This window comes from Clinocottus analis, unplaced genomic scaffold (genome assembly GCF_023055335.1).
Source record: "Clinocottus analis isolate CAN_PGR_092001 unplaced genomic scaffold, fCliAna1.0.p SCAF_19, whole genome shotgun sequence".
NCBI classification, from domain to species: Eukaryota; Metazoa; Chordata; class Actinopteri; order Perciformes; family Cottidae; genus Clinocottus; species Clinocottus analis.
The window spans coordinates 6,571,391-6,596,558 of NW_027175920.1; the positions used below are offsets into that span (position 1 = coordinate 6,571,391).

General features: G+C 40.7%; 1 protein-coding gene across 3 annotated transcripts; it reads right to left on the bottom strand.

The window, feature by feature from the left end:
* ccdc186 (coiled-coil domain-containing protein 186) lies at nt 1-24,850 on the bottom strand. Of its 3 annotated transcripts, XR_011077844.1 has the most exons (17): nt 24,714-24,850; nt 22,071-23,088; nt 21,491-21,617; nt 20,473-20,601; nt 18,416-18,628; nt 17,844-17,963; nt 16,852-16,956; nt 16,013-16,111; nt 14,543-14,629; nt 14,320-14,462; nt 13,244-13,499; nt 12,816-13,005; nt 11,224-11,322; nt 10,756-10,984; nt 5,250-5,469; nt 2,981-3,142; nt 1-1,676 (listed from the first exon to the last, which is right to left on the bottom strand). XR_011077844.1 is itself a non-coding variant. In XM_068583184.1 (16 exons), exons 2-16 carry the CDS (start codon nt 23,033-23,035, stop codon nt 3,059-3,061), a joined length of 3,048 nt encoding a protein of 1,015 aa, XP_068439285.1. In that variant the 5' UTR covers nt 23,036-23,088; nt 24,714-24,850; the 3' UTR covers nt 1-3,058. The 3 variants fall into 3 exon arrangements, 2 of the variants coding, with proteins under 2 accessions (XP_068439285.1, XP_068439284.1); XM_068583184.1 differs by having other exon boundaries at nt 1-3,142; nt 11,242-11,322; XM_068583183.1 differs by having other exon boundaries at nt 1-3,142.
* Between the last annotated feature and the right edge of the window lie 318 nt (nt 24,851-25,168).

Consider the following 25,168-nt stretch of genomic DNA (forward strand, 5'->3'; position numbering starts at 1 on the left):
TCTTTTTATTCCCTGGAGACACCATATATACAAACATAATCCAGAATCAGCATGTTTTTTTTTTAAAAACATCATCATTTTACAGAATGACATATTTACAAAATGTATATTATAATCACAGTTTGAATATTCCACAAAACAGGACAAGGGGAAATCATTGCACAGCAGGAGGAACTTCCAATTCAAATCTCTCACTTTGACACAAACACACTGAACTCCATTTCATCATATCCATACAGTGAAACACGATTAATGAAGTCACAATGCTGCTGCATGGCTTCAAGGTTGTGGAAATGTGTGAAATCTTGGATCGGCATAATTCTTACAGGAGACACGCTGTGAGCAACACTGAAGCAGCGTATTAGCAATGCTTTGAGAATTTTGAGGAATTCATTAGGAAATCCTATGCAATGATTTGCATAGGATGTATTTTACTTCCGTCCCAGAAACTGACTGTAAAGAAACAAAAAACACGATGATTTGCGCCTCGTCAGCAGCAAGCAGCCGATTACCCCCATTGTTTAAGATGCATGAAAACATCCGGATCATTCTCATTTTGAAATAAATCAACTGCCTTAACAGAAACCCTAAAGGGATAAAACTGCAACCTTTCTGAACCTTTTGGAGGTTAAAAGGTTCCAAAGTTTCAATATCAAGGAGAATCAAGACGTAATCTCCAGGTGTGCCGTCTGCACGTTTACATGCTGATCCCCACCTCGCACCGAAATCAGTTTGGATAAAATAAAAGCAGCGGTACATCAAACGCCAAGCAAGGCATTAAGAACTCCATGACTTCAATCCTGAAAACTTTCATCTTTGTCTCACATCGTGGACCATTTCAACATAGCCTGCGGGTGTATGGGAAGGGGGATCAACCTGCAATCATTCATGACCCATAAACGCCCGTTTCTGATTGGGTAAATAAAAAGATGGAGGCTTATGCTTCGTGACAGCTTCTGCAATCAGATCAAATGAAGAGCAAGGAAACTTTAATATTGTTGAATCAAGCTAGTTGCCTTCATACTGTGTATGTGACTGAACATCTGTGAATGAGAGACAGAGGCTGCACAGGCAGGTGCGTGGGTGTGCGTGGGTGTGCGTGTGTGTGCGTGTGCGTGTGCGTGTGCGTGTGCGTGTGCGTGTGCGTGTGTGTGTGTGTGTGTGTCAGACTCTGGCCTAAATGCAAATCAAGTGTACCAGTACTCCTCTGGATGAAACAAACTTCACGGTCAATCTGTTGAAATCCCATGAGCTCCGACAGCTGAAGCATGTACACCAGGTGTAAACGTAAAAGCTTGAGAGGTTATAAAAAAGGCACGCATGCAGCCATGCACGCAGACTCACACACACACACACACACACACACACACACACACACACACACAAACACACACACACACACAAGTTGGACACTAAATATTCAAACACCTGCACAGTCGCATGTTGCACGTACACAAGCATAAAAACAGACATAAAACAGTATACTGGTGCACACAGACGCATTCAGAACAAAAGAAAAAGACAAGATAGAAATAAAAAACAAACAAATCAATGAAAGGAACAGCATTGCACTTTGTCCCTGGATAGATTTCTGTAGATTCCATTGGCTTTTCCTGAGCTACTGCTACAGATGTCCTGTCCGTCTGCTTCTTCTACACTTGATTTACTTCAACAAACTAAGTGAGACAAGGAAAGAAAAAAAAAGGGTGATAAAAGAACCTGAATTGCTTTTTTCTTTTTCCTCTCACCAGATCGTATTGTGCACACGGTGCAAAGAAAGTTCTACGAGCGGTCATCATTATCTCTGTGTCCACGGTTTGATATCATGCATGCTATTGATGCTGACAAACCACATTCAACAGCTTGAGATGCTCACATCCGAGTCGGAGAAGTCGTTGCCTGTTGGTACTAATCATTCTGATTAGTAAAGGAAAGGCAAACATATTCTAGGTGTTCATAATTTACAATTAAAAGCAATGGGCAAATACTCTAAGAAAGCTTTATACGAGAATAATAAAATGGATGACCAGACAGGTAAAACTTAAATTTTAAGCAGAGAAACATACAAAGAATCACATTCAAAGTGGCCAAAGTCAAGACCAGCTCTACATTTCAACTGTAACACAATATTATACTTGTCATAGTTGTTTTTGTTTTTTACACAGCTTAACATTAGGATACTTCCACGCTGATGGCAGAGTGCTGTTTGCGACATTAAACATGGCAAAGAAAGCAGTCCGCTTCCTTCAGTCGAGCGCCGGTGTCACACAGATGGGCGTGTCTGCTGATGCGAGGCGCCCTGCTTCACCAGCTCGGGCCGTAAGTGCTGTGCGGCGCAAAAGTTGATGAAAAAATGCCCATGTGGCACACAAGAGCCCCAACAAGCCAGGGCTGATGTGTGTTTTTTCTTCTTTTTTTTCTCACTTTTACTTCTTGGAGTGCTGTGTTGTCAAGCTGAAGAAGCAGCTTTTTCAAAAATACATTTGGCTTATTGGCAGACGAACATCGGGGAACAAGCAGAGCGAGCATGCCGGCCGACAGTCGTCTCATTTCAGTTGATCTACTGTACTGTAGACAGAGCTGTGAGGGGACAAATGTCTTCTTTATAGGATGAATTCGTTGGCAAATCAGTGTTTGTCTTTTTTTTTTTCACTACTTCCCTGGTAATCCTTGCACTACATTCATAATTATGGCATCAATTACTTAACTAGACAGTTTGACGTTCAAGCTTGAAGCAACTGGCCTGAAGAGTTTTATCTCGGCAAGGCTCAGGGGGGACGGACGTCAGCCAGAGGAAGATCTGTTGTGTTGGCGGAGGTGGTACAATGTGGATGGAATAACAGTTCAAGAAAGTTCACACACTTTCACCAAATGGACAAAGTTCAAGAGGTCTTCCAAAAAGCAGCCTGAGGTGCTACTGGCACTTAAAACATTCAATTTGCTCCTTCGTATGTCGGGAGAATGTGTGTGCGCGTCTTACTTTTTCCTGTCCCTTCAAAAATGCTGGGCTGGAAGTTTCTTAATTATTGGTCCTTTTATTTTCTCCTTCTTGGCTCTGTCACTTCCTCCTTACTCCATCCTCAGGATCTCTCTGCTGTTTTATGAGCCTCTCAATCTCGGACCCCAGAGTCTGCAGATTGTCCTGTAGAAGAGAGTGACCACTTTGAGATTCAAATACATCAGACGGTGTGTTGTGGCTGTTTAGCAAAAATAATAGGAGGGAGAAAAAAGTTAAATAATTTCCTGGAGCTTTTTGGCTATTTCTTGGAAATACGGAAATATTCCGGGAAGAAAGCTTTTTCGCGAGAGCAAAAAAAACAACAGAAAATGGTCGAAAGAAAATTATTATATGAATAATATCAAAAAATGGGAGCGTGATTGAAAATAGCAGGACACATTGTCGTACCTCCTGAAGAAACCACTTATCACTGCCATCAATTACTGTAAAGAATGATAAACAGTCATCGCAGACTTGAAAATTGCCACAGCTAAATTATCCATCAAATCAAATGTGAAGCCTTAATTTGGCTTCGTCAGAGCTTTTTGTTTTATTGTCATTTCATTGTCCTCAACTTTAGTGTTTTTATATAATTACTTCCTGCTTACTGCCAATCATCTTTCATCCACTCAAAAATAATTGCTGTCAGAAAATACTCCCACGTTACAACTTATCGACTTATTTAGGTTTTTACGTAGGGTGTCTTTAAGATAAGTTCACAATATGAAGACAATATGCATCTGCTTGTTATAAATTAAGCATCTAACGTGGCAACATTAAAGTGTGAATAGAGCACAGCGACAAAGAAGCTGCAACAATGACGACAGGCCGATGAAATGCTTTGAGAGTTTGGCTCGTTTATGTCGGCACATTCAAATATTTGTGGTTTTCTATCTCCATTTTGCTTCACCCTGAGCCAGTTTCACCCAGTCTCTTGGGGATTTGTTTGACACTTGATCAAAAATAAATGGGTTGCTTTGTAGCACATATTGCACACCGACTACGTTTTATGGAATGGTAATAAATTTGTCCGAACAGGGTGCCGCTGTCCTTGCGCTACAGTCTACATCTGGCTCCATCACCTCTTCAGACAGGCGAGAGCTGAGAGCTGGAACGGATTCATTAATTCACCACTAACGCACCAGACAATTGGTTCAGTTGAAATCCCAATTCAATTACATTATCAAAAGAGCCTCAGGTGCAGAAGCCGGACAACACTCGCGTACGGCTCACATGCGGCTAAAAGAGGAGGAATACTGTGAATGTGGGCTTAAATAAACTATTCAGATCACGAACTAAGAAGAAGAAACGCGTCGCAGTGACACTGGGGCACACTTTCCTTTTTTAGCATTAGCATCAATAATGCAGGTTCTGAATTAGACCACAACTCCCAACATGTCATCTCTCGAAAAATAGATAGTTGAGAGACAACCTGAAGAGCACACCAGTATTTGAAACAACAACATACAATGGTTGTTTGTAGCAGGATTTGTTGAAGTTAATATTTAAAGACCAGGGAAGGCAAGTGATGAGTATGTCGAATACACAATGCTTTACGGAACGCAGGAATAGCCACTGCTTCTGCGCAGGGCTTTTGCTGCGATGCCGGGGCTGAAGGAATAGACGAGTATCAGTCTTCTGCATCAGCAGTTCATAGTGTGCAAAAAAGCTACCAGTGAGTCATCCAGGGATCCTGCACACTTCTAGGCTGGTGGAGGTAAAAAAAAAACCTAAACAAAAATGACCTAAATTTTCTAAATGCCAAGAAAAATTCAGTCGGCATAAGCTTAGGACACTAATAAGTTATAAACACCAATAAAACGTCAAATTCTTAGTTTATTTTAGAAAACAGGCATGAAAATTCCCGACTGACTTTAAAACAAAGGATACTAAAGGACAAAAAAGACTCAACTGCTAATGCTATAATTCATATGCATGAATAATGAAATAGTGTTGCATATAGAGTGTTTTTAATCTACATTTATTATCACACTCACACCAAACCTGAAAGACTCTCACTAAACCTTTCTGTAGTAGGAGTTGACTTTTATTCATAGTGAAGGCCACACCTGCACACCTATATAGTCAAATAGGAGACGCTGACACAGCTAATAACTCAGGTCATCTGAGCATAAACAATTATTCCCTCAGGGAACCTGCACACACTGTCAACATTGCTAGTGTGTATACAATTGTTATGCATTCATGGCACAAAACTAATGGAGTATGATACCTGCTGGGGAGAACGTACCTTCAGAGTAATGTTCTTCAGCAGCGTGTCCTCCAACACAGCCTGCAGCTTCCTGTTGATCTCCAGCGACAGGTCCAGGGTCAGCCCGCTGTCCGCCGGGTGGGAGGTGTAAAGTGAAGCCATGATGCCTCCCCGGCGGCTCACATGGGCTTTGTTAAGGTCCGACGCCTCTGATGAGAGGGCCCCTGACTCCTCTCTTAGCACATAGCTCTGGATAATTCTGTGGGGAGAAAAGGGGGAGGAGTCAAACTGTGTGCTTCAAAAAGGAGGGTGAAACGAAGTGAAGGCGCGGCTTTGGCTGCGGACTGTTGAGCGAGGAAATTGAGAAAGTGGGATTTATAGGCGGGAGAATGGAGAGCTCCTACAGTGCAATAAAACTGTTTCCAGCAGCAAAAGCAACAGACGTTTCTAGAATAGTAATTTCAGTGGGACGTCTTGTTGAACTCCAGCGCGGGATAAATTCAGTCATAGCTGGAAAGATAATTTGTGTGCCAGTCGGAGGAGAAAGGGTAATGGAAAGGGCAGTATTAGAGGGGCCTGCAAGGATTCAATTAATTAATTACACCGTCTGCCTAAGTGCCTGACATAGTGAGAATAATCTTCATGTTCAGAAAACATTTTCATCTGTATAACATTACAGTGTTAAAGCTTGTTTGTGAGAGAAGAGAATCCATGTTTGTGTCAGTGAGAGCATTCATTAGCTTAACAGCTCGAAACGTCTTGTTGTCCAATTTTATCGGCGCAGCCAGAGAAAAATGACAAGCTAGTGTGTTTCTATTAGGAGGAAAACAGACCCAGAGAGAGGGGCCATTGTGACTGAAATTCATTACTGCGTCCTACATTAATATTTTTCTTAATTTGCAAGCGAATGGAGGACAACACAAAGCAATATTCAAGATAATGGAGATGGTTAAGGAAATTAGTGTGTGAAGCTCATTCATAACATTTCTCCTGTGTACGTCTATTGCTGTGGGATTGACGATGACGAGTCTAGGCACCAGGTATAATAGATAAATGAAACACGTACAACGCTGGAAACAAAAAGCTTTTTACGGCTGCACCTTTAATCTTAATTTCCTCTTGAAGACTTGGGCGGGTGGCAGGGGAAGAGGATCACGTGATGCCCGACAGAAATGGTCAACAACCTTCTGTAACTGGGCCAGTAATCCATATTTCAAACCGGCTCTCAACCCAGCTGTATATTGTGAAACAATATTCAGCCCTGCACTGGCATTGTGTAGTGCAAATGCAGGGTGCGTCTGAGAGTGACTTTTTGAAGGTGGGAAACTGCAGGAGCAGCAAAGGGACGTTCCTGACCGCTAGCGAGAGTGTGCAGTAAGATTTCCACTCAGGCAGCCTCTCTAGAGAAATGCTGATTTTTATTGATATGTAGAGCTGAAATATTCTTTTTTTAGATGATTTTTTTAAAGAAGATAACTTGAGAGTAGTAGGAAAACTGTTTGTGTACTACAACCGTAAGAATATCTCCTTTCTAAGCTATGATGGCCTTGATTCGGCGTGTGTGACTAATAGAACTGCGCCGCAGAGATACACTATATTAAGGGCTTTAATAAGTCAGTAATTTGAATGATACAATCACGACAATTACACTGACTTGAAGCGGCCTATTTAAACGTTAACCGCCAAGACTTTATGAGAGAGTCGTTCAAAGGGGACTAAGTGAATGTAAAAAAAACAAAAACCCTGCTGTTTAACTATTCCTGTAAGGGAAGGCATTTTATTCAAGTGAAAATATTGTGAAAGAGATCTCGGAAATCCTGAAAGCATGCCAGCGACTTCTGTTTTGGACATTTCAGAGTATGACATGCATTTATAGTCGTGTCCAACACCAAGATAAAAAAGCTGAAGCAGCAGCCAGGGACACGCGAGTCTCCAACCTCATTAAGATGTGAACGCATTCATCAGGATTTGACATGAAATGAAAATATTACATTTATAAATATATAAAATACATTTTGAGTGTACTCTAAGGGAGGGAGGATGCAACTAATACTGGTACTCAGTATTGACTCTTACTTCCACTCTGTGTGGAAAAAATGTCCCATTTTTTATCATTAATTTAATTTAATAAATTACTGTACTTACTGTCTTGGTATTGTAAGTCTCTCACAGAAGTTAACCTAATATGTATGCACTACACACAAACCCTCAAACTGTATGTCACAATTTATGCACACGAACAAAACAAAGATGTCTATGGTGCAAGAAAACTGAAATGGTACAGTAGCTATAGAAGCACTACAAAGAAAGCCACCATCATAAATCGTCCCGATCCACAGACACACACCCCCACACACATACACACCTGGGTTTGCACAGACATAAAATAAGACTTACCTCCGACTAGACTTGCAAGGGTCCATATTTGGACCCCAGTTCCATCACGACAGTGTTTAGTAAAAACAAAAAAAGTGACAGAAATTAAAGCTGTGGCCACAGTGTGCTGAACGGCATGCACGGGTCGGCCGGGGTGCAAGCAAGACAATGATTTTTGTTCTGTTTTTGTGAGTTTTGTGTCCTTTTTTGTTCCAGCTGAGAGTGTGTAAGCAACGAGGACGGCAAGTCAAGCATGCATGAAGTGAAGGTGACAATTCTGGGTACAGTACAGCCCCTAGGTATGTTGTGTCAGACCACATGACACTAAAAAGACAGTTCCATAGGTGACTAAAAACTGTGCCCAAAAAATTGCCAGAGAAAAGAGAAAATGCAGGGAAAGAAAGATATGCCGGTGCTTGTTTGTTTGTTTGTTTGTTGTATCTTCATCTTATTCAGAACTTCTCAGGCAATAATAAACCAAATATATATTTAAAGGCTATTCTTAGTTTCAGGTTGAAGACTGCACACGCTCGATAAATGTAGATTCTCATGATTTAAGTCTGAATAAGTCGAAATGTACTTTACCAAAAAAAAAGAAACTAAATCACAGGCACTGGTTTATAAGAAAATCAAAAGCATCAAGAAACACTAAGCCAGCCAGGCTTAGTGTAGAGCGACAGGAATCCAAAATAACCTTGCAGAGAACCATTTTGAATATTCAAACACATCCAGCAGGTGTGGATCCATAATAGCCAACAGAGCACATATTGCCCTGATTTGCAGTTACCATTGCTTCCAACAAAAAAAGAGCAAAAGGGGGTGCTCACGAAATAAATCTCCATCTCCATCTCCTGAACAGAATCCCTCCTCCTGTTCTCATCTGGTTTGTAACAGCATCATTTTAATTCAAGTCACATGAATAGTCCATTCAGACTTAATGGTCATAATACCCAGGTGTGGGTACTGAAGGACAGGCATCATTGCCCATGAGGGATGATGCTGTCGTTTTTTGCATGTTTTAGCTCATTTACTACATCGCGTATACTGTATGAGCGTTGTAGCCAATGACCCAGGTTTAACTTCCTAGCAGCACAGGAATATGTCACCAAAAATATGTGTTTTTTCCATCAGTTTGGCTCTAAATACTACAATACCCATGAGCCTCAGTCACTATTGGTGTAGGGAAGAGGCAGGGCAGTACAGAATCTTATTATTATTTTAGTTTTTTTTTTTTACATTCAAGGCTTCTATTGATGTTCTCAAATAAAGCTTGAATGTCTGTCATATTTTATATTCATAAAATGAGAGAAAAATACCATGTAAACTATGGAGCTGTTATTGCTGCGAGACCATCCTGTTAATACAGTTGTGTTTTTGAAAAGGCTAAACCAAGAGAGGGCGAATCTAAGCTTCAGCTAAACGCTTCGACTTTAGGTTTTGCCTGCGGCTGGCACGTAACAGTTTGTAGCCGTATGATTGGATATTTCTTACAGAAATGCATCTCGAAACTTTTACTTTGTAAACCTCAGGGTCACAAAAATATGTCCTGCCACTTTGCATTGCAACCATTTATCTTTGGAACACACACACACACACACACACACACACACACACACACACACACACACACACACACACACACACACACACACACACACACACATAAAAGAGTAGTCAACTATTGCAATCATGAATAGCAAATAAGTTTAAAGACATAAAAACACTGCTATGATCATGTACGGAGTGGAAGCTTAAATCAAGCAGGAGCCCTTTTTTCCCAGCTTGTCCTTTGTCAGACACCCACTAAGGTTCTGCTTCACATCTACGTCTCTTACTTCATCACCTGCTTCAGGCTTACAGTTAAATCAGTTTTCACCAGGCTGTCCTGGAGGGATGGATACAGAAAGGCAAAAAGGACAAATGCACATCCACATACTGGGAAGTGCAATACCCCCCCCACTTTGCTGAGACTTTGCCGAGCTAAATTTAGCCCAGTAACCGTGGGATTCGTCCTCAATCTTAACTCTTGAATGTAGGTTGAGGCTAATGGATTCAATATAAGTGTGGAGCTGACAAAAAAGAGGAGTGGGATAAGTCCAAGTAGGGGTGATTGGATATCTCTGGGCATTGTAAATATAATCTGGCAGCAAGACCCAACCGTCTATTTGGTTCGAACTATGATACTCTGTTATGTTGAGATCATATCCACACCCCATTTCTCCCGACATTGGTCCACGATCCACTTCAAGGCCTAACGTGCACATAAAGCAGGGATGCGATTAAGATAGCTGTAACGACCTTCACACTGTCTCTTCAGTTAAAGTGATGGCCATGAATATGGATGGCTCCTTAATAATGATCCACAGTGATGCATTCAGCCCCCTTGACTTTCTGTAGCTCTGAGTGAAGTTTGTTACAAATCCAAAGTAAGGTGCACAAGTTACAATCTAAGGATGACAATACACTGTGTGTATGCATATGCTGTCTGATCAAGGTGAGCTGAAGCAGAGGTGCACCAGGGAGTGAGGTATGGTCTGCTTGAATATTTAGTTCAACTGAAAACAATATTCAAATGCAATGAACTCAGTACTCCTATTGGTCAATATACATTATTAACACAACAAGCTTAAAAAGGAGTTAGCATGTCTAACTAAGACAATATATACTGTATTTAGAAACTGCTCTCTGGCCATTGACACAGTCTCATAAGATAAGATGCTTCCGAGTACCAGTATATATTTGATAAGTGACCTTTTGAAAGTTAATGATCTGATAGAAGTCATACAATGAGTGGTGGTTTATATTTAAGTCCTTTTAATTTACTCCTAATTTAAGAGCTGCGCTTGTGGCTTATTCTTTCAGTTCTTTGACTTGTTCATCTAAGAAACAAGTCGAAGAACTAAAAAGCTGACACTATCCTTACGGCACTACTGTTCCATTAAAACGGATGTACATTGTGAAACACTGCATCGATAACTAACTCTGTCCGTCACTATTGTTTGAGCACAATTATCCACTGCACCGGTAAAATCTGAACACCTTGCCTTCTCGGGTCAAACTGATCCCAAAAATTAATCCAGCATTGTTTAAAGCAGCAAAAAGAATATAATTAAAATGCTTTTGCCGCCTCCTTTTTTCTCTGCTCCGTGTTCTGGTCAATGACACTCACTTGGTCTTTTTGCGGATCTCCTCCACCAGTTGCTTGATGTGATCCTCCATAAACTCAATTTTTTCCTGCTTGCGAGCCAGGGCCTTCTGCAGACGGACAATGCGGTCCACAAGCACGGTCTTGTCGACCTCCGGGAAGCTGTCCACAACCACCACCGAGGGACCGGACTGGCTCTCTGGTGACCGCTCTTCGACACCGCTGCTCCCACCGTGGCGTACATTCAAGGAGCCTGGGGAACGGAGGGCAGATTATGATGGACTTAGAAAACTGTTTAGCGTTGCGACTTTGGTCATGTTTCAACAACCTGTGAGCTTTTAATTCTTCTCTTTATTATGCCTTTTTTTCCAAACACTACCTTTTTGGAAGGACATTTGACGACACCAGAGGAAAAATAAAAACTTTACAGGACAAATATTGGAAAAATCAAAGTCTATTATGATATTACTTTTGCACATGTTAAATACTAACCAAATCCAGGAGCAGTACCTGAGGAACTTGAGCGACTGCCCATACTGCTGGCATCCCGGTCGCAGCCTCCGTTCTCAACCTGCTCCATTCTTTTACGGGCTGCAACATAAAGAGAGAGTAAAGAACTGAAGAAAATGTCTATTAACTAAATAAAGTATAAGTTAACTACATGTAGCACTGTATGTTTAAAAAAATACAATGTCCAAAAATCATTTCATTGCTGAAAATATTTAGTTCAATCATAACAAGTGAGCGGATATTTGTATTTCACAGGCTATAACAAGAAAATAATTAGGATTTTCACTTAAAATAAGTAACTTAATTGATTATGAAAACTGTCAGAATCGGAAGAGTTATGTTCTCTTGATTAAATTGATTTCTCAACTAATCCTTTCAACTGTAGCCTTGTGCGAGTAAAGAAACAGTGTCTTCAAAAACATACAATAGCCATGCAAAAATGGACAGTGTATAAAAACTTGCAGAAAAATTATTTGAGGCAGAAGCCTACAAAAAGGAAAAAGATGAAAGTCAAGGCAAAGCGTCACTGCTTGATTGAACTCAGAGTTTTCCTCTGTGAAGGTGTCCCCCTGAATAAAAGGTGATGCAGGCTGCTTTTGAAGAAGAGTGCACGCTCAGCAAATCTTCCATGCATAATCAAAGGCGTAAAATTACTGTGCTGCAGTCTGAGACAGTAACTGCAACATTGATGAACGACAACAAGCTCTCCTAATGTGCTTGTGTTCCGTATTGCAAGTAAAAAGGGAAAAGCTTGCGTCAATAAAATTGCTCTAAAATTAGAGCCCTATTAGGGATTGTTCAGATTATTTAAGTGGGCTGTATGAGGTATTTATCTACAATCAGTGTATTCCCTACGCATGCACACACAACACCAGTTTGGATAAACAGACAATGCAGTATGGACAGGTGCAGCAGCAGCAGCAGCAGCAGCAGCAGCAGCAGCAGCAGCAAAAAAAAAAAAGTAGCCTCCAAAAAAAGAACAATATTAATGTATTTCTTTGCTACAGTCTGAATATTTTAACTGCTTTACCCTAAAGTCAGATTGTTCCAACTGGGAACTGAAGCTGTTATCCATGCTCTCAAAGTCACAAGACTTCCTTGTTTGTGTTATTGTGGGACTTTGTAGTTTTAAAGCATTAGTTTTGGTTCAGCAAAGTCACAGAATCACAAACAAACTAACCAATCGAGGCAGCAGTAGACGAGCAACCCACACGTTCTTCAAGGTTCTGTCGGCTTTGGAGAGAGAATTGATAACAGCTTCAGTTTTCTATCGGAGAGGAACTTCCGTCAACAAGGTAAAGCGGTGAAAATATTCCAAATAGAGCATACTCTTGAACTGGTAGTGTTTTCGTTATTTTAGGACCGCCTTATTTGCTTTGCTGACCACCATTTACTGTGGTAACACATTAACTATTGATGAGCACCTCAAATAACCTCACTTCAAAAAACCTCAACTATCCCTTTCAGGTCATTGCGTGTGTCCCACAGAGGAGCCAGTAGAGGAAGCTGGCTCACACTAATTGAGGTGGATTATCTCGAAGGAGCCACGGAAAAAGACAGTAAGGTTTTCTAACCTTGTGTTAGTTGTTTTGTGAGGTCTTTGATGCTGGCAGCTTGTTTCCTTTTCTGAGTCACCAGCTCATCCTTCAGCTCTTCAACTCTGGTTTTAAGCTGAGCTCCTTCTGTCTGCAACGCTGCCCGCTCCTCCTGCAGGCCCTGCACCTCCTGTTGCCTCAGCACCTCTTCCCGTTTCAGCAGCCGTGACTGTGGGATTGTTAGAGTGGCAAGATATTGTGACAATGGCTACGTGATTTTAAGACAAAATCCACATTCTAGCAACCTGTGATTCAATAGAAAAACAATATAGCACAAACTATTTCAAGACTTTTCTTCTGAATGTTAAACCAAAGAATATCCGTTCAAGGACTGCATGTTCTAGGTCAGACAACTCAGCTGCTGTGTACCATTTCTACATAACTCTGCGTGATCCAACGGGCCCGACCTTGTCATCTAGTAGCCGGTTGGTCTCCTCCAGCTTTGCTTGGAGCTCTGTGAAGCTACTGTTGAGCTGATCCAACTGAGACTGCAGTGAGTTGCTCTCGGACTGGAGCTGGGCGTTCTTGCTGCTCAGCTTCTCCGTGAAGCCCAGTAACTCAGCCTCACGCTCTCTGCTGCCTTGTACATCACGCTGGAGGTCAGCCATCTGGCTGGACAGGCCGTCCACTTCCTCATGAAGAGACGTGACCTCCTGTTTATCACTACGGGACAAAACAATTATTGGCAAGGTGGTAATAAAGACATGAGCTTCCATTTGTGTGTGTGTGTGTGTCACAGAAAACTATACTTGAGACAAGTTAATTGATCTTTTATGATTTTAAATTTGTTTTATCGTATATAAAAGACAACTATTTAATACAAAAAAAATTTTTTTTGAATGGAGGACAGAAATGCTTGAAAAACAAGTACATGATTAATGGTCCACTTGTATTTCAATTATCGTAATCCATCAATTTAATTCAAATAAAAAAGTATTTGTTGCATCGCCATTCATACTGTATGTAACAGTGAAAGTCTAGGCGAGCTGAAAATTAATACAAGTTGCATATGGAAGAAAGAACTGGTGGCATCAAATTATTTTTACTTGCCAACAACAAAAAATGTTTTTGCGCGTGGTGGAAAAATGTCCTTCTGCTCAAAGTGACAGCCAGAAGAAGAAAAAAAAAATTGAGAAGCTTTTGCATGAATCTATTTGCGTTGGGGGCCACCTACTTTTGGCACTTTGGAACACACAGAAAGCACTCGCTCGATAAGAGGAAAAGTTTCTTCATCAAGTCATCTGCACATGGCCAGCAGAGCCACACAACCACAGAGGGACCCGGGTCCCTTCCTGCCCCGTGTGCTATATCTGTCCCTGGCCTATCTTTGAATCCTGCAATAAGGTACTTGCAAAAAAAAAAAAAAAAAAAAAAAAAAACTGGGGAGAACTGCGTTACAGTGTGCACTGCAGTATCAAAACCAATTATGTTTGCAGTTTCACCACTGCTCCTGCAGGATTGCTGTGAGAGTGTACGTCTGTACCTTTCATGCTGCTCCTGGAGTGCAGTGATCTCTTCCAGCTTTTCTCTCTGCCGCCCGATCTCAGCTTTCTGCCGGTTGATGATCTCCCTGTACTTGTTCAGCTCGTCCTCCCATCGTGGGCGCTCGTCTTCTAGACACTTCAACTGCAAAACAACACACCCCTGATTAACCTCACCATCTTCTGAGACAGACAAGCAGACGCAGACGCACACGCACGACAAACCTTGGTTCGAAGAGTAATGAGCTCATCCATGCCCTCTTTGTAGCTCCTTTTTAAGTCATCCAGCTCTTTGGCCTTCACTCGGTGAACCTGCCAGACACATTAAGTTTTACATTAGATAAGTGTCCACCGCTACGGTTCATACTTTAAGTCTGCTCATAATTGCATTTTCTGTTTCTAAACCTCTGAATTCTAAATGGAAAAGCTATAAATGGTTTCTCCTCTGCCAATTCCAATTCCGATGACTAACATTTTAAAAACACATAAGCAATCCAGTTCAATGGTTTTAGCCATCAACTCCACCCTCACTCACACATTTATTTCTGCAAAAAACGAAAGAAAAAAAATCGCACATTAGCATAATTTCATTGCAGATGGGTTTCCTGGCAATCCATGTGTGGCATTCATTAACATTATTTTGCTTATGCAGTCATTATACATGAGAAGGCAAAGCTTAATAATGTGTTGTCTCATCTTTCTAACAAAACCATTAATGGCACAATTTTTCCAAGAAGCTATTAGTAGCCTGTGGTATCCAAGACAACATGTCAGTCTGGTCAATTCTAGTCTCGTACTTCCATTCATCCCTTCCCATCCAAATCTAATGTTAACACCCACCAGTAATGGAAACCCAACCGTTTTGTTGTTTAATGTATTATTTAGGACTAAGCTGCATCATAACACAGATTTGGACAAATTAATTCAACAACACGGCAGAAAAACCTACAACACAGTGATTGCCCCACAACATACTGTACATCCCCGCTGTGTTGAAGTTCATCAGATTCATCTGATTTTTGTGATCACATTTCTGACACATGAAATATTTAAAAAGGTTCAAATCCAATCTTTTTAGCGAAAATGAATACATCAAAACTCAAATTGAAAAAAAGTTAATTACGTCTAACACTTCATATTTGTGACTATAATGTTAAGGACGTGTAAACAACCTAGATAAATAAACCAGGCTGTGAAATGACGACAATAAACTAGTGACGTCCACTAGGTTGTTGTTGAAACCCGCAGCTTCATATTGATTATTTCTAGGCCATTTATTTTTAAAGTGTGATTCCCCTCAGAATCTAGCAGAGAGAAAAACAGGCCATTGTGTTTGGATTGAGTCTGTGCCTGTGTGCATGCGTGTCTGCCTGTAGAGCATATGTGCCAGTTCGGTACTCATTCCTATTTGAGGTAATTACACCTCTCAAACAAATTTTAAACAGCTGAAAATAAAAAGAAATTACTAGAAGAGCTGGCATGACAACCATCAATAAAAGAATGAATAATGAAAGAAAATGAATATGTTATTTTGAATGATTAGTAAACATGAATTATTTTTTATTTCTGGTTGATTGTCATACAGATGGAAGTATAATCATTGCAGTAAGCATTTAGTTAAACTACTGCCAATGCCTAGCTTATTGTGGTAACATGTGTGAGAACATGTTTGTATGTGTGCACAGCGGTTGGCACCTCTAATTGGTCTGTTTGTTCCTGCTTGTGTTTCTCCAGCTCTCCTTTGGTCTCCCTCAGTTTAGTATCCAGCTCGTTGGACTTGATTTCCTCCGATTCCTGGAGGAGAGAGGGGTATACGATTCAAAAACAAGAAAGCAATGATGAGGGTGAAAGAGAGAATGTGCAGTTAAAGAGGAGTGGACAAAGACGAGCCTTGGAGAAAGAGAGGAGTGGGAAATATAAGGCATGGGAGAGAGAAAGCACCTGATAATGACAATGAGAAACCAATACATAGTTTCCATGTTTGCAACAAAGATTTCTGGGGCTTTTCTGGTCTTATTAAACTTCATTGAATATTTTTTTTAATCATCGCTTTCTTTCATTCCATTTTTTTTCAGATGTTCTCGACATGTCGTTTTATTTTGAAGTCTTGTTCTGTCATTTGCTGTCCCTGTTGTCTGTGGATGCTCTGCTTATAAACACACTACTGGTGAATTCAATAGCTTAAACTAGCACAAGGGGAAATCTGAGGCAGCTCTCTACCACCATCACAAGGTATACATTAAAACTGCCTGTCTCCTGAAGCAGAATCAATCAAAGTAATACAAAGTTTGTTTGTATTCTACTTTTTAAAAAGTGTACATAAACAGCAATACTCAGTCTCTGTCTGTCAGAATTCAGTATGCTATACAGCAGATTTTGTTTCATCAACACTGATAAAAGAAACCACGCAAACTCCAACTACATGCAACAAATCCAGACATGCCTTGTTTCTCATACATTTAGAGATGTTTTACATTTGCTCACATTATTGGTCATGAGCAAACTAATACTTCTATGTGATAAATATCACAGACCTGGTATGTTCGGATCATGTCCTGACAGTTCTTGCGGATCTGTTCAGTCTCTTCTTTGGCCTGCGCCAATTTGGAAGTGGTCTCTCTGAGTTTGTCTTTAGTTTCCTGCAAATAGATAAAAAACATAAAAATGCTTTTGTAAGTATGACACACAAAAACAAAAAAATGAGGATTTCACTTCAAAGCAAAGCCTGTATTGAAAAAAGCCATGGAATGATTCACAAAATGTTCTGACTTTTCTCCCCTGACAAATGCACCTAGAGTAATTTACACACACATACACATGCCAACCACACAAACCACCACAAAGAGACACATTAGTGACTCAGCTCCTAAGGCCTTGAGCAACTACTGAGTTGTTGCCTTTTTTCCTCTGTTCATTGTTGTGTATTTCCTTGGAGGAAGGTAAACATAAAAAGCAATATTTCTTAATAGAAATTTTCTAAAACAGCTACAAGGTAAATGATGATTTCCTTGCAGGATCATTACTGGACCATTTTCACCCCATTTCCTTTTGCCCCTGATTCAGAAGACTCATCCACAGTAATCATGTTTTTTATGAGGCGGCTACAGATAGAATGACTGAAGGGGATGTCATTTGTTTCCTGGAAATACTAAGTATCTTTGACACAGGCGTGTTTTCTAGACTAAATGAAGAAAATCAACATTAACCAGAAATTTAAGTTTCATCTTTCAAACTGATATGGGTAATGTATCAACTTTATCCTGCAGCTGCAACAACTTTATGTCGTCAACCTTATTAGTGGTGTAAATGGAGATGTTTGTATTCATTCGATTCAAATTTGTCTGCAGCACATTCAGACTCATCAATAAAAGCATACAAAGCACACAGAAGTAATTCACTTAAAGTGTTTCCTTATGTTGCGGATATAATATTTATTGGATTATAGAGCATATTTGGGGTGTAAAATAATTTCATGTGGAAAAGGTAGATTTAATCTCAACAGGATTGCTTGATAAAGTAGCATTACCTTGTGTGCATCCGCCTCGCTCTTGAGTTTGTTCTGGGCCCATTTGACCTTGATGAGAAGAGAGTTGATCTCTTCCTTCAACTTTTCCACTTCTCGAGTCAACCTGCTCATCTCGCCTTCCTGAGAGCAGAGAAGTGGGTGAAGAAACCATATTAGAGGAGAGGACAAACAGCTACTTAGCTGAGCTGAGATCATTATTAAATAACAAGGCTTCATGTTTTTGCCTTGCTAATTCCCAAATAGTGGGATATTCAACCCTGCCAAGACAGATAACTAAATCCAGAGTAATAAGGACTATAAAAGGTACAATCTTTGATGTGAAGCAATTTGTTTCTGTCAAGGACAAACTAATGAGTGGGACAGCTTTGTATGTTTATCAAATCTCTAGTGGCAAGTTATACTAAATCCAATGAATTTAGCATAAAGCACATTGAAATGAGTTCTAGTGATCAATCGCACCTTTTTAAAAAATGTTTGTTTTCTCAGGGGTTAACTTCATGTTGAATAAAAATGTTAAGTCTTTATGTCCTTCTACAAATGGTTTTGCAAGGTACAACTGACACAGTATTTACCTTTGCATCATACAGATGCTGCAGACGACCTTTGTCCTGGGCCAGCTGGTTTCCTCTGAGGGCCTGGCGGTCTACCTCCTTCGTGGCTTCCCTCAGCCTCTTCTCCAAACCCTCCTTATCTCGCCTCAGGTCGAGGGCCTCTTTCTCCCCCCGCACATATTTCATCACCATGGCCTCCTTCTCTTGGCGTGCCTCGTCACACTTCTTGCCCACCTGAGAGGATTGTTTAGCGCATGAATAAGGCTCATACAATGTCCCCTACATCAGTCACTGAGCTGCTTGTACCTGATGGATCATGAAGAGGATCAAAAGAAAAGGGACATTTCTCTTTGAAAACCTAAAAAGAAGATTTATGGATCACTCTAATTAGTCTGCTGCAACTTAGACCTGGGCTGACAGGAGTAATGAAAGATGGACAGCTGGATGGAAGAGCTCGCATTGCAATATGGATGCAAAACAAAACTGTCGATTACTGCATGACTGTCCACTTTGCTTCTAATTGGCAGCAAAGTCACAAAGTTCTGTCTATGGTACGGCGCACCTTTCAAATGGCTTGCTTTGAGTTTATCTAGCGGTTTTTAGGCACGCATAAAAGTTAAAATATTCTCAACTTTTAAGCGGAGTTGCACAGCTCATCAATGTCAACCGGTTGCGCACGCAGGCCCGTTCCACAGGCGGTTTTTGCTTTTAAAAGTCACGTCTGGTGTGATCGGCCCCTAACATGGCATTTCATTACTTTATTATTTAGTACACAAAGTAATGCATCCAGACTTTGACTGTATTTGGTTTACTACGGTTGAAACTAACATTTTTCTAAATTATCGATATTGCTTTCATTGACCTAGCATTTTTGTGACCGGGGCACACTGTGGCACACACTGCTGCTTTCACACCTGCGTGTTCATTCCTCATGCCAATGAGAGGCTCACGTACCATTTCTTATTTTGCCAGTAAATAGTTTTATGCTTTTTATCCAATCTTCACTGCAAGCTCTAACAAGCTGGACTTTCAGGGGAGCAAGAGAAGAATGGAGAAACTGTATATGAAACTGTTAATGGAAAACAGATAGCACTTTTAATGCATCATAATGTGCTTTTCTTTAAGTAAAAAAAAAAGAAGAAAGAAATCTTCAGTTAGGTGGCACAGATTTTGTAACATTTTGAACAAATGCTTTAAACCTCAGGGACAACAGTTGATTAGGAGTGGGTAACCCTTTTCAGGTTAGACTGATATAAGGGAACGGGTGAAAGAGGACAACTGAGTGCAAAATGTACCTCTCCTTGTTCACTGGACAGTGAAATTAAAAATTGTGAAGTGTGACCAAACTGTCAAGAGAAAAGTGGCCTACATGGTTTCAACCAGGTGTGGCATCTATTGGATAAAAGAAATGTGCTCTCCTGCACTATTCGCTTAACAAGTGATTCAATCTGCAATAACAAGTTTGGTGTGCGAGGATTCAGCTGCTGGTTTTGTACAAACATCTTCAAAAGATTCATGGGATTCAGTGTGTGTGGCAAAAATCAATGTAGTGTGGCGAGTTGCAAGTAACCTTTATTTGAGCTGTATCAGCTTTGGCAATAACTTAAATCTGAAGATGAATAGAACCTTCATTGACGTAAGGTGGTTCATGTTTCACAGTGATATTGATGCACAAGCGTAATCTCAGTATAGCGATAAAGATACTCTAGAGGGGGGTGTGTGTACATGAAAGCACTTCTTTAGTACATTTCAGAGAATGGATTCTTGTGTCTGAACATTCTTAATTAGACATTGAAAATCCATTTTCTTATATACACGTAATATATATAAATACAATTGGGCAAAACGGAAAATCAAGTTACATTAAAACTATTACCAAATTAAATTAAAAACTCCAAAACTAACAAAATACCCAGTCCAAAAATGCCCATGCACTGGGTACGTATTTAGTTAGTTAAGCAAAATAAAAAAAGAGCCGAAACAGGCAAAAAAAATGAAATAAGGTGAGACATGCAAATAAGAGTCAGATGAGGGCAAAATTACGCTGTGTGAGCAGCTCATCTAAGATCCTGTTCTACCTGTTCCAGCCTGTAGGACATGTCCTTCTGCATCTGCTGGAGGGCAGCCTTTGCTTCCTGGTCCTGGTGAATCAGTTTATCCCGCGACTCCTTAAGTTCTTTCAACAGCTCATCCACCCTGCCCTCCAACTGCAAAAACAGGGAGTATAAAAGGTAAGCAACTTGTTGGGCAACATATAAGACTGGGTCACACCTGGGCTAACCTGCTTCACAGGATGCCACCTGATGCAAAAGGTTAGAGACCAAAATAAATTTAAACAGCACAGGAAAAGAAAGGTAGTAAGGCATTATTCCAACAGACATTTAATGTCAGTGACAACTGAATTATCTGTGAAAAGATGAGTATAAATAATGACATATGACAATTAATAAAAAGAGAACAAAAGGGTTCAAAGCATACATTGGGTGCAAGTAATAAAAATCCTGCCTACACCCTTCTGCTTACACAATGCTTAAACAAACGCCGTTACCAAGAGAACATTCATCAATTATTGTTTCTTCTATGGCAACAGAGATGCTTGACAAGATCCAATGAATAAAGAATACGTGTGTTTTGGTGTGCAAGTAGGTACATGGTTAGCTTTGCAAATCGGACACACACAAACAAAGAAAATTGTGAAAACACCCACATGGAGCAGTTCAAGAACAATGCTCTGATCAGTGTTTAAGGCTGATGTAAGGCTGAAGGCAAACATTTAACTATATGCAAAAATGCATGTGCTATGTTATCACAATTAGCAAAAGTCAATGTCGGCCAAAGACAGGATATCAGACAAAACATCACAGAGGAACACTTCTTGTTGATAAACAAAATGAAAAATAGGTTTCCATTGTTTTCAAAAGCTGAATAAAAATAGCTTGGAGAGACTTGCAGGACAAACATAGCCCATTATTTCAGAATACTCATGTTTTGGACCAAGGGACAGATACAGACCACATCTTTTGTGCTTTTGCTCCAAAACATTTGGTGCCATATGACCATGCACAATGTGAAAAGACCATAGAGAATGAGACTAACCTTTTTAATGGTGACCATGTGTTGCTTTTCTGTCTGTGCCCTCTTTTTCAGCTCTTCCCTCATGTTGTCCTTCTCTGAACAGATACCCAGGATCAGCTCCTGGTGCCTCTTGTTCTCCTCAAGCAGCCTATATACAAAGAAGCACCACATACAAACACATAAGCATACAATACCAATCAGGTCAAACCTACATAAAGTACTGAATAATTTAGACTGTTTAAGGCTATTAAGGCCAGAAGAAAGAGCAAGATGGGGAAATGTGTGGGTCATTATGAGTCATTTAGCCAAGAAGTCTTGTTTTACAGCTGCAAAAAAACACTACTTGGGTTTTACAATTATTATTGTAAGCCGCTTAACCGAGACAGATTTACAACTAAAAGAGAAAGACAAACAACAGCCACTGAAAATGTGGTTTATCACTTGCTAAACTTTACAATGGGTCAGTTTACAATGGCTCAGTGTAGTTGATCATGTAGTAACATGATCAGCTACACTATGTACCATATAAACCAGAAACATAGACTAATCTAAAAATGTACAACATAGTGCATATATTTTAATTGAAGAAATAGCAATTTACCTATGAATTGACTTCTCCTGCTGTGTATACTTGTATTGCACACACTTCTCAAAGGCTAGCATGCAGTCCTCTTGGTCTGTAGGAAGTCCATTGACGGGTGGGCTCCCTTTCCTCTCACCTCCACTCTCCCCCTGAGGCAGCTGACAAGCCAAGAGCTCTGACTCTAGCTCATCCAGCAGTGACTCCTGTGACAGCGAACGCTGGATTTGGGAGATAAGCTTTCGGCTGCAATCAGTGTCATATGGACTCAACAATGGATGTGAGGGGACTGAGGGGTTGGCACTGGTTTGTGGGCTGGATGCAAGGGAGGAGCTGACAGTGTCGGAACTGGGTGTGGAAGGGCCATTACAGAACCCGGAGGTGGTTGTCGAGTCGGTAGAGGAGTCTTTGGAAGCACTTTGGAGAGAAAAGGATGATGGACTCTCAGCAGAACCACTATCATCACTGGGCAATGGCTCTGAGGAACAATTTCTAATCAAAACTGATGGCTGCTTGTTGCTGTCTGGACTGGTGGAATGAGAGTCCTTTACTTCAGCTATGGTCAAATTGGTTACTATTGTTCCTTCAAGAACAGAAGTAGAGCTTTCTACCACGTCATCCAAAGTGGTGACGGGGGCTACCAAAGCTCCTCTAGCCTCATCTGAAAGTGAAGGTATCCCACCATCCATGGGAACTGCACTTCTATCACTGCTGTCATCAGCATCCAGCTCACTCCCCTCTTCATGTTCCTGACTGCATGTTTGCGGTTCCGACTTTGTCTTCATGTCTGTCGTTACATCTGTCGTAACGTTGATTAATTCACTGGCAGGCTCGGCTTCATCTTCGGCCTGACTGCACTTTTCTGCCACATCTGCAGTGTTGGGAAAGATTTGTTCCCCCTGGTTTACGTCAGATGTGCTGCTGTGAGGCTGATTCGCCGGGTGCAACCCCTCTGACACCGACTCAAGCTCTGATCCTTCCATCATGTGTGTATCTGACGCAGGACCAGGTTGTTCTATGGTCCCTCTCTGGTTCAAATCTAGCAGAGACCAATGAAGAAGCAGACACAGAGTAGAAAGGGAGGATGAGATGGAGCAAAGACAATAAAGATTGGTCTTTTCATATTTCATGGGACAACAGTTTTTCTGTGGAGAGCCTGATATTCCTGGATGTAACATTTCAGCCCCGTACTTTCTGCAAGGTGTGCCTTTCTGGTGATAAAATCCAATCTTATCTTTGATGTGAGTCTCATGTTAGTTCCCTGTTTATCTGTTTTCAAAAGGATCAGATATCTCAAAGACATACCAAACAGAGACAGAGGTGTGGTCTTGTCAACATTTTTGAAGTAGTCACACTTGCGGGCATGTGGCGCAGAATGTCATCCAACTAACATAAGTATTTAAGATTATTACATAACCTCATTGAATATCATTTAAAAAAAGGTATCACCACTTCATTCAGAAGGCATGGTAAAATACACTTGGGTGGATAAGAAAATGATGAAAAGGACTGTACAATGTTTGATTTCAGTATAAACGCTTTCTAACATTGTCTAATACGAAGCCATATAAGACATCATGAGGAATCTCCTCAGCGCTGGTAGATGACATACATATGTTTCTAATGTTTAATTTTGAGAATAAGACATACAATCTTTTTGGATTAGCTTGGATTAAAATTTTTGTTCACTTTATGAATAGCCACTAAACCTGTGCTGACCAAAGCTCTGGGAAAGGTTCATAAACAAAGTAGCCCTGTCTCAGTCTGAAACATGCAGTCATGACTTGAACCCATTATTCCCTTGGACAGAAAAGGGCTGTGTCAGCATCTACCATGTAATTAATCACTGAGACAGAATAGCTGGCAGCGAGTCTTTTTTTATACAGCTCAATGAGATGTTGTCTTTGAAAGATGATACGTTATGTCATGTTTCCACAACACAAAATCAACCCCCAACACAATTTGTCATACCTCTTTCAATATCAGCTTGTCTGTACTGACTACATTCTGCCCTATTGCATGGGAATCTTTTTTCTTCTTCTCATGATAAACCTCAGAAGCCTTGTCTTTACCATCATTCAATTGTGATACATGGTTCATAAACACATACAGCACCACAAGCAAGCCGCTCAAGTAACGCAGTGACAGCACAACAGATACAAACACCTTACGTTACAATGACGTTGATGCGCTTGCGACAGGTGTCAAGCAAAAACACTGTCAAAAGTAGTCAACGTCATGCCACCAGCTAGTCTTATTGAAAGACACCCTTTAGGTGTCCATGCATCAGGTTGGTCAATCTGCAGTTAGCAAGCAGCGGGCCAATGAGCCATTTGTATCTGACGTTACAGCCGTTTAATTAACACGTCGGCTCACTGGACGCTGCCAAAAGCGGACTTAATCTTGCTGGCTGCTCAGTGAACCGCGACGATGAATTAGGAAAACACGTCAACGTCACCACACGTAACACAACAAACTAAAAACGGGTGGTTTAAATAGGTTTCACACATAACTGCCGACTGACGTATTGTATGGAGGCACTGCTGACATTAGCTCGCGAAGCTAACGTTGATAAGAGAGGCGTTAGCTGACACTGAAGCTAGCTTAGCTAACGCCCCCGTCTGGCAGACATGACAAACAAAGCACGGAAATATTTTCACCAACCGGATATGTAAACTCCATAATGTAGAACCAGAGAACTGGGATCAGAGATAACTTTGGGATTTCGACCTCACCAGCTGATAGCCCCAACAAGTCACTTTGATATGACACATCAACAAACATGGCCACTGCGAGAGAACCGATGGGGCGATATAGACCAATCACAGGCCAGGGAGAAATTACGTCAGTCTGACGTCGACGTACGACAGGTAGACAGAAAATGTCATACTATAAACAGATTATAAACAAGAAAACACACATGAATTACCACATATATGTCTCAGACCGTCTGTATGACGTATTCAATATACCCGTTATCGACAGTGTTGCTAAATAATACCCTTTTGAAAACCGATCTAGTTGAGCTGATGCATGATTAGCAGACCTATATTTAGGTGTTTGTTTTATAGTTTTTATTACGTTTAACTTTTTTTTGTTTGAATCTTCGGGCCATTATT

Coding starts and splice junctions, on each gene's coding strand:
- ccdc186 (XM_068583183.1), bottom strand. CDS start 23,035: ATGATGGAAGGATCAGAGCTTGAGTCGGTGTCAGAGGGGTTGCACCCG. Junction 20,602..21,490: donor ACATGGTCACCATTAAAAAG/GTTAGTCTCATT, acceptor CTGTTTTTGCAG/TTGGAGGGCAGGGTGGATGA. Junction 13,006..13,243: donor ACCGGCTACTAGATGACAAG/GTCGGGCCCGTT, acceptor ACAATCCCACAG/TCACGGCTGCTGAAACGGGA.